The 9,787-nt window shown below is 37.0% G+C and overlaps 1 protein-coding gene across 2 annotated transcripts in view; it reads left to right on the top strand.

Annotated features, from left to right (window-relative positions):
- LOC128509416 (H-2 class I histocompatibility antigen, alpha chain-like) overlaps window positions 1-8,638 on the top strand; it is a 17,687-nt gene extending 9,049 nt beyond the window's left edge. The window contains exons 3-7 of one of the 2 annotated variants that reach the window (XM_053481152.1): window positions 2,799-3,053; window positions 3,656-3,937; window positions 4,020-4,166; window positions 5,761-5,830; window positions 7,185-8,638. In XM_053481152.1, the coding sequence (XP_053337127.1) occupies window positions 2,799-3,053; window positions 3,656-3,937; window positions 4,020-4,166; window positions 5,761-5,830; window positions 7,185-7,209 (779 nt within the window). In that variant the 3' untranslated portion in view covers window positions 7,210-8,638. Of the gene's footprint in view, window positions 1-2,798; window positions 3,054-3,655; window positions 3,938-4,019; window positions 4,433-5,760; window positions 5,831-7,184 lie in introns of those variants that run through there. The other variant, XM_053481151.1, reaches the window with a different exon arrangement.
- Window positions 8,639-9,787: the final 1,149 nt, after the last annotated feature.

Here is a 9,787-nt window from a genome sequence, read left to right as displayed (position 1 = left end):
AGAACGAATAATTTAAGTTTCCATTATTTCCTATGGGAAAATTAAATTTGGTTTACGAGTGTTTTGGAATACGAGCCCACTTCCGGAACGAATTAAGCTCGTAATCCGAGGTTTCACTGTATATATATAAAATATATATTTTTTTTTAATATACATATATATTGTTCAGTACAGGACAGCTCCCTGTTATAAGGGACAGGTGGCAACCATAGTTTAGATTCATCATTTAATGACAAAGAAAGTTTTTATGGAATTTCTGAGATGAGGTTGTAATTATTATAGATAAACAAAATATACTACAAGGCCATTTCTGTACAGTTTCTCATAATTAATTAGTTTTTAATTGAGTAATTTTTCTCCATTTTCTTGGTCTTTAGCTGGTTGATATGTTGATATGATGGTGTTTTCTATGGTATACTGGCTATAATTCTAACTAAGACATGGATTTTATTCGTTTATCTTTTATATTAATTACATACCATATGCCTGTTCATGTGTAAATACATAATGCTCCACTAGGCAAAAAGACACAGCTCAATAGTGCCCTCATGATGTTTTAATTTACTTAGGGATGTTTTTTTTTTTTTTTTTTTTGCTTGATTTAAACATGAACACCCAGCTGTTGGTTTACAGTTTGGTTTATGCTGGTTTACGCTATTCGCCACAGACTTAATCTCAGTTTTCTTATCATTTCAACTTAACTCATAATTTGCCAACCATCATCTTCAAGCTTTAATTAATTATTATATTTTTATATATAATTATAATTATAAATATTATATTCATTATTATACTTAGTTTTTTTTGGTTTTAGATTTTGTTCATCATGAAAGTTTATTACAGACATTTTTTAAAATATTCATCTTGCATAAAACAACCCTCAAGCTAAATTTAAATATAAGCGCTATTAAGTTATTGTGATGATAGTTATCCAATTAATCATTTCAATAATCGATAGATGAATCAATTATTAAAATAGTACTTAGTTACAGCCCTTTTTATATTTATATATAGTATATAATTAGTTAAACCTTGGAATAAAAACGTAATTCTTTCCAGAAGCGTACTCGTAATCCAAAACACCTGTATGTCAGAATTAAGAAGAAAAAATGGAAACTTGGATGAATCGCAACCCAAAAATATTCATTTAAAAATAATGAATACAAAATATAAAGTAAAAATTAAAGAAATTAATCTGTACTTTACCTTTGAAAATAATGAATCTGTTGTGAGGGAGATGAGAGAGAGGGAAAAAAGTATTGTGTGGGACAACTTTCTCACACACACACACACACACACACACACAGAATCACTGAGTCTCTGGAATGTTAAACTGGAATCTTTAACAAAGAACCTCTCTAAAGACGCTTGCTTTTGCTTCCTTTTGAGGATTTTGCGGAAATGTGACGTTGCATTGCCGTTAAACAGATTCATCTCCCGCACTGCTACAGCCTTTAAATTTTTTTTCATTACTAGGGCCGTTGTTGCAGGACAGTTACTAAAGGACAGTCACTAAACACGGACACAAAATTGGTCATGATGTTATAGTAACAGTACACGCGCGCACGGATGTTGACAAAACAAGTGATTACACGATTACACGATTACCCACAATCCCACAGCACAGGAGAGAAAAATCGTTGGCTCAGTTGTGAACACGTGGCACTTGGCAGACAAAGCGCATGCGTACTACTCGTATTTCAGGACCTCGCTCATTTATTAAGTTAAAATTTGTTTAAAGATTTTACTCGTCTTGCAAAAAACTTGCAGACACAGTTACTCACAATTTAAGATTTTAGTGTGTGTCTTCTCCTTTATGAGCAGATATATTAGTTTTGTGTGTAAATGAATTCAAATCTGAATGCATTTAGAGACTTTTAACGTGCACAATTTTTGATAATGTAATGCCATAAAAATGTGTTTCTGTTGCATCACTCAGAAGCTTCTGTGGTACAGAATAGTTTATATCTGGGGCCGATCACCATTCACGACCAATCAAACTGAAAACCAGCCGAGTCACTGGCCAAACTTTATAATAAAAATAAAACTATTAAAAACATTTTTATTTTAGAGCGATACATGAATCACCACACAAAATAATCGCGAATCATAACTAATTTTTATATCCATCTCTATATTATATAATATGATGCAGAGCTGTGCCCTGTGCTCCTTATCATGTCAATACAGCATCCAAACTTGACATTTTGAGATTTAGTGAAGGTCCGACGTGAGTGTTTTGAACTTGTGGAATTGATTAATGAGGAATGATATTAACCAAGTGATTCCGATGTAAATAAAATCTTCACATGCGCTTCTGAGCAGTGTGCGGGCTAACACAGGTGCACCAAGTCACATAATAATGCCTTGTATCTCATTTGCGCTTCCTGATTTTGCCATAGAATTCTCCATCTGAAATGCACTCAGTCCAGTATGTCCACTCTGTGTTCACTGATGCACTGATGTCCTTCTCATGTAGTATCTTAAACATTGAATACCTCAACAATTAAACAATTACACGAGAACAGTGACTCATGAAAAAAAAATGTTTTGTGTCCTTTAATTGCTCTCAGTATATCGGTGTTGTTTATTACTATTACAGGCAATATTTTTATTTCTTTTGATTTTTCAATTAAGTTTACAATATTCATTGGAATAAAACACAAACCATCTCAGCTTAGTTGTACTTAATTTTGTTTGTTGTCAGTTCAAATATTTATGGACACTAGCCTATATCAGTATAGCACTGAATGAGAGTGTTTTTTTCCTGTTGGTTGTGTGTGTGTGTTTTGCTTTAGGGGCTCACACACTTCAGAGGATGTACGGCTGTGAGCTGGATGATGACGGCACCACTAGAGGATACGATCTGTACGCTTATGATGGAGAGGATTTCATCAGTCTGGATCTGACAACTGGAACCTGGACCTCAGCTAATGATGGGTCTCTCTTAATCGAACTGAATTGGAAGCCTAAAGAAGCTAAACACTGGAAGAACTACCTGGAGAATAACTGTGCAGATTATTTAAAGAAGTTAACATCTTACATAAGAGAAGGTAAAGTGTTTAACCCTTTCTGTTTGGGGTTTTGAAAAAGTGGTGGAGGGTCTGGGTCCACAGGCAAAAGAGGTCAACTATGCTGCACGTTTAGGTGTAATAATGCACATGATCATTCATTTCAGAGGACAGTTTCATGAGTATAAATGGTGGTGATGAATTTGTGCAGGGTGGGGTGGGGTGGGGGGGGGGGGGCGCAAGCAATTACGCCCCTGCTGTTCAGCAAAAAAGACAGGAATCCTACCTCTCCAGATTGAACTAATCAGACCCATACAAACTTTCATTCATCTGACATTTATTATGATCTCAACTTTGTACAGTTCTCAAATGATGTGGAAATTATCCAGTAAACAGACTCCTGGAAGATAGTCAAGGCCAAACTGTGACATCAACTGCATACACTCTATACTAGATTATTGTCATGTGATTAACTGAAACGCTTGTTACTGTAACTTAATTGTTAAATTTTAATTTATGGTTACAATACCTATAAAAAGCAAAAAGACGTCCAACTTTTAGTAGGTTTATTCGTATTTAAAAGACTTCATAAATTAATAATACTGATAGTGTTGTAATATTAATGTCACTGTGTGTCTCTGCAGTTGTTCCCGAGGTGTCAGTGTTCCATAAACACTATCCTTCTCCAGAGGTGGTGTGTCTCGCTACTGGTTTCTTCCCCAAACCACTAAACATCACCTGGCAGGAGGGCGGAGAGGACGTGCATGAAGACGTGGAGCTCAGAGAGACGTTACCCAACCAGGATGGAAGCTTCCAGAAGAGAAGCATTCTGAAAGTCCCAGCTGAGGAGCTGCAGAAACACAACTACACCTGCGTGGTTCAGCACAGCAGCTTGGAGAAGGAGTTAGTGCGAGAAGTACCAAAAGGTCCTAATAAACTAGAGCTGTAGAGAGTGAAAGCTAATTTCTTGCTGCAGCAGATAATAAAGACTCTGTGCTGATTTAACAGATGAAGGAACAAAGGGAGGATTGGACGGAGGATCAGACAGAGCAATGATTGCTATCATCATTGTTGTCATCATTGTCATCGTTGCCGTTGTTGCTGAAATTGTGGTTTGGAAGAAGAAGAACTCCGGTGAGAGGACGACTGGAGCAGGTATCTCTTATTCACAGAACATGCCATTGTCCATTAGTATACCACACTTTATACCTTCACTTTCAGGATATCACAGTCTGTTCCACAAAAAAAAAATGCCCTAAAATATTCCTTCCACCGTAATTGCTATATTCAAAGCAAAGCCGATGCCCTCTTTTAGCAACCTCTAAGCAACATCAGTTTAACACAGTGTAAATAGCATGTTTGCTGTGGCTGCTTTTAAGGAAAAGGGTGACTGTATTTGCATTACTGAATGTACGGGGGGGGGGGGAGAAAGCCATCTCTCTCATGTTTGAAGCTAAGAGCGTGGTGGCTTTGTTTTAAAGATTATGGAGAAGAGAGATCTGTGATATCCTGGTTATAAAGACCTACCCAAATTTTGTCAACATGAATAAAATACATGCATTCTTAACACTTGACAATATTTTGGAACAGTAATTTGGTAAGGTCGGTATTTAGCACTATTTGGGGGTCCTAAAATGCTCATAAATATTGAGAATATATGAAATCATGAACATTGGCAGGCTGGAATCTGCAATTAGGATGCCTGAGAGTCATGTGGCCCGGAGCCCCCACATGAGATTTTGCTGTATAGCTCATACACATTCACGGATGCAGAGGATGCAGAATCGTAGAGGGATTCTTGATATCTCAAACAGGTCAGCCATGACAATGCCTTAAACTTACGCTGAATGACATCACATTGAGTAACATCATAGTGTGATGCTTTCCTTTCAGCATCTGCGGCCTATTGTAAACACGTACACATCACAAATGTTAACACTCACGCACGAACACGGACAGACACAGACGACATGACAAATATTTAGGGCCTAAGCTGACATCAGCTCTATATAGTGTGTGAAGTGTGCACGTTGTGCGGTGCACTCAGGCTGCGATGGCTTTTTGTAGTTCTTAACACGCTCAAATAAAACACAGGTTGTGCAGTGGACCCGGGTGATGATGGCACAGGGTGCTTGGGCCTGTCATTGTTGCTTGCAACTATATATTTGTATTGACTTTTAAATTCTCGTGTAAAAGTGTGATATCACCTACAATTTCCAGGTGGTATATACAGTATGCATTTCCTTTATCCTTAAACTACATAGTGTTTAGTCATTTTATTATGGGAACAAAACAAGCAAGTTAAAAGTCAGGGGAGCAGAAGTGGATCCTCATAACTCTAAAACAGTGTGTTTTGCACCAAGTTTGAGATGGTTCCACTGGAGATCTTGTTCTCAGAGTGAAAATCAGTCCCACACCGGCGCTGCTGACACTCATTCATCTTTTTCTGAAGCAGGGCTCTGATCATAGCAGTCATGCAAAATAATATGAAAGTACATCAATATACTAATGACAAAAACTGAACACAATCCCTGTGACTCTAATGATCTGCCATTATTTAACCCCTTATAGCTTTTTAAAATTAAACACATAGATACACCACCTTAAACAGTCACTGTGTAAACACGTTTATGTTAACTGCTGCTGTTAGCTGGCCTAATTTTTATTTATTTATTTTTTACTTTTTTTTTCTTCTTTAATTTCTGTGTTAATCCAAATTCATACTAATAATGATTTATCTGTTTTACAGTCCCTGAAGGAGATTCTTCCTCCAACAACTCTAACACTGTGACTGTGTATCGTCCTGCTGAACTGAGAGAGTAAGACATGATGTAGTTTACTGTGTCATATGGAATTTGATTCAATTTTATTTATATAGCGCTTTTAACAATTGTCATTGTCCCAAAGCAGCTTCACAAAATTAAAAGAAAATTATGGAAACGTGTAGGAGAAAGAAAAAATGTGTATAGATCATAATGATCAGACTCTGCCTGATGAGCAAACCGAGGGCAACAGAGACGGTGGCAAGGAAAAACTTCCTGAAATGGAAACCTTGTTAGAAAACAGACTCAACAGGGAACCCATCCTCATTTGGGTGAAATTGGATAGCAGGAATTGATCTGCAGTAATACTGGAAGTTTATTATAACTGAAGATGTCTAAGTTAACATGGAGTCAGACAGCTCCAGATGTGAATTGCATAAGAAGAATGTGCATTTAGACATACTGGAGTCCGAGGTTATGGGATGAGTTACGCGTATGCCAGATTGAAGAGATGTGTCTTGAGTCTACTTTTAAACTGGGAAACTGTGTCTGAGCCCCAAACACTGTCTGGAGGGCTATTCCAAAGCTTTGGAGCTAAATATGAAAATGCCCTACCCACTTTTGTAGATTTTTAAATTCTGGGAACTACCAGAAGTCCGGAGTTTTGTGATCTTAAGGAGCGTGGTGGATTATAGCGTATCAGAAGACTGGTTAGGTATGTGGGAGCTAAACCATTTAAAGCCTTGTATGTAAGTAATACTATTTTGTAATTAATTCTAAACTGAACAGGTAGCCAGTGCAGGGATGATAATATTGGGGTTATATGATCATATTTTCTGGATCTAGTGAGAACCCTGGCAGCTGCATTTTGGCGACTGAAGCTTGTTTATTGAGGATGCAGGACAACCACCTAGTAATGCATTACAATAGTCCAGTCTGGAGGTCATGAATGCATGAACTAGCTTTTCTGCATCAGATACGGATAAGATGCTCCTAAGTTTGGGGATATTTCTAAGATGGAAAAAGACTGTTTTTGTGGTATTGGAAATATGATTTTCAAAGGACAAGTTACTGTCTAATATTACGCCCAGGTCTTTTACTGTCGAGCTGGTAGTAACAGTACATCCTTCTAAACGCAGGCTGAATTGTGAAAGCTGTTGTGTGCTGGTTTTTGGGCCGATAAGTAATATCTCTGTCTTTTCTCAATTTAGTAAAAGAAAGTTATTGGTCATCCAAACTTAGGTATTTCATCTGGTTTTGATGATATATATACCTGGGTATCATCAGCATGGAGTAAAAAAAAATGGAATAACAATCTGTGTGTGGAGTGAAAATCCAGCAGAAAAGCCTGCGTTAACATTCAGTCTCTGCTCAGAGCTCATCCTGTTTCCGTCTGTCTGTTTTTCTACAGTAGGAGAGACGAGGAGAGGGGTTGAGGACAGAGTTTACAGAGGACCACGCAGAGGAGATTATAGAATTAAAAGATCTGGAACTTTGCCCAAAGGCATTAGATGGTTGGACGGCTGCAAAATGGACTCGTTGCACTGCTTTCGATACAGAATGTACTGTACTGACCACAGATCTAACTGAGCTGCTTACAAGTACACGGTCACCGAAGGTACATCATCCGGTTAGATCTTTAACGGTTTTAAACGATTGCTGACTGAATTTGGTGTGTAAGACTATATCAGCCCATGTAATGTCAGATTATATTTTATGATACTGTATAGATATCTGAAATGTGATACTGTACATTTCATTTTTAATTTGAAGTTTAAAGATTTGTACTCGGCAGTTTTTTATGCACTTATTTTGTCTTGTTTTATATGAATGCACTAGGGAGATGGACAAGAGCCATGCTGTTTACATAAAATGCCAAAATCAAATACTTTGGAAACAAACCAAAAAACGCTAACATTCACACTCCAATTGTAAAGTCGCAGCTGAAAGTGCAATATAACAGAAGATGTCTTTAAGCTAACACAGAATCCACATTCCTTATTCAAGGCTCAGGTACAAAACTGTCATTTCATGCTATATGTCTTTATTCTTGTCAATACACAGTATTAAATTTAATCCAATTTCCCTACATGGTCATGTTACAAGGGCCATTCAAGTCAAAGTTGCTTGTGCAGAATGACAGAATGACCGAGGTAATGAGAGAGACTCCCTTTATTTCTCTATATAATCCCCAGCTACCCTAATGCACTTCTCCCAGTGTTTCACTAGTCTTTGGACACCATCAAAGTAGAACGTTTACTGAGTACACTGGTGCCATGATCAGACTGCCTGCTACACATTTGCAACGCTAGCCTCCCAGGAACTCCTTTAATGGCCTAAACATGTAGAAATGGTTTGGAGCGAGGTCAGGACTGTACAGGGGATGTAGCAATAACTCACAGCCGAGTTCCTCAATTGTGCAATTTATTTAAAAAAAAAACCTAATAATTAATTTAATTAAAGGTACATTAATTTCAGAGTTATTTATGTTAAGGAATATTTCCATAGATTATCACTCCTGAGCTGTTACCACAGGATAAGCTGACAGAATGCAGTGTATTGTGGCGTCACTGCAGTATTTTTAAATGACATTTTAACTCATTTTATGCTGCTGATGATAATGATGATACTGCTGATACCTCAAATGATACTGCTGATACCTCAAACTATTGAAATTCAGGAACACTCTTAAAAAAAATGTATTTTGATCTCTATTTTTGAATTCGTCACTGTATGTGTGTTTTGTTTTGTTAATTTTCTTCCCACTCAGATCTTAGTTTTGTACAAAAGTCACTTTGCCAATAAATTCCAGGTAGGAGTGTTCATGCCAAGTTCTTCAAGATCATTGTTATTTGGACAGTGCTTTATATTTATTATCTTTTAAATAAATGCATAAAACACTCCCAGCACCTGTTTTTACTTTATTACCTTATATATACTTTAATTTCATTGTCTTCTTCTTCTTCTTATTATTATTATTATTATTGAACTTTAAAGAAGAATAAGATGAGGAAGAAGAAGATTCCGGTCTGTTCACAGGTCTGAAGTAGTGATGGCAGATGAAGCCACATGAAGCGTGTGGCATTTAGGTTACAGAGGCGCAGAGGTTACAGCAGTTATAAAGTCCAGTCTGAATGAAATGTACCCAGCTCATTGAGTTACTTTTAAGAGGACGTATTAATTAGCAGGAATTGGACACAGCAACCTCAACAGCATTTTACTTACAGTAGGTAAACACTTAACGGGATTCTGTGAGGAATATCATCAAAGTCAGATTGTCGAGCATATAACTGCCCTTGTGCAGGACAAACTTTATATTCAGGAGAGGTTGGATATGATGACATAGCTCCAAGAACTAGGGGGAGTATAAAACTATAAAAAAGCTGTAGGTGGCGGTGATGCAACTTTATTTTATGATAATTGCTAGAAATGGTGATTCCTGATTTCTTATTCTTTTGCATGTTTGTCACACTTAAATGTTTCTGCTCATCAAAAACCATTAACTAATAGTCAAAGATAACATAATTGAACACAAAATGCAGTTTTTAAATGAAGGTTTACGTTATTAAGGGAGAAAAAAACTCTAATCTCCAAATCTACAAAGGCGGTTCATGCTAGAAAACCCTCAAATAAAGCTGAATTACAACAATTCTGCAAAGATGAGTGGGCCAAAATTCCTCCAGAGCGCTGTAAAAGACTCGCTGCAAGTTATCGCAAACGCTGCTAAGGGTGGCCCAACCAGTTATTAGGTTCAGGGGGCAATTACTTTTTGTTATTAGGTTCAGGGGGCAAATACTTTTTTTAGGTTTGGCTTTTTTTTCTCCCTAAATAATAAAAACCATCATTTAAAAACTGCATTTTGTGTTTACTTGTGTTATCTTTGACTAATAGTTAAATGTGTTTGATGATCAGAAACATTTTGTGTGACAAACATGCAAAAGAATAAGAAATCAGGAAGGGGGCAAATAGTTTTTCACACCACTGTAAATGTCTGTTTGGTGTCACTGAAATGAC

Source organism: Clarias gariepinus, chromosome 21, assembly GCF_024256425.1.
Source record: "Clarias gariepinus isolate MV-2021 ecotype Netherlands chromosome 21, CGAR_prim_01v2, whole genome shotgun sequence".
Taxonomy (NCBI): domain Eukaryota; kingdom Metazoa; phylum Chordata; class Actinopteri; order Siluriformes; family Clariidae; genus Clarias; species Clarias gariepinus.
The sequence above is the reverse complement of the archived record's forward strand: the minus strand, read 5'-3'. Positions and strand labels throughout refer to the sequence as shown.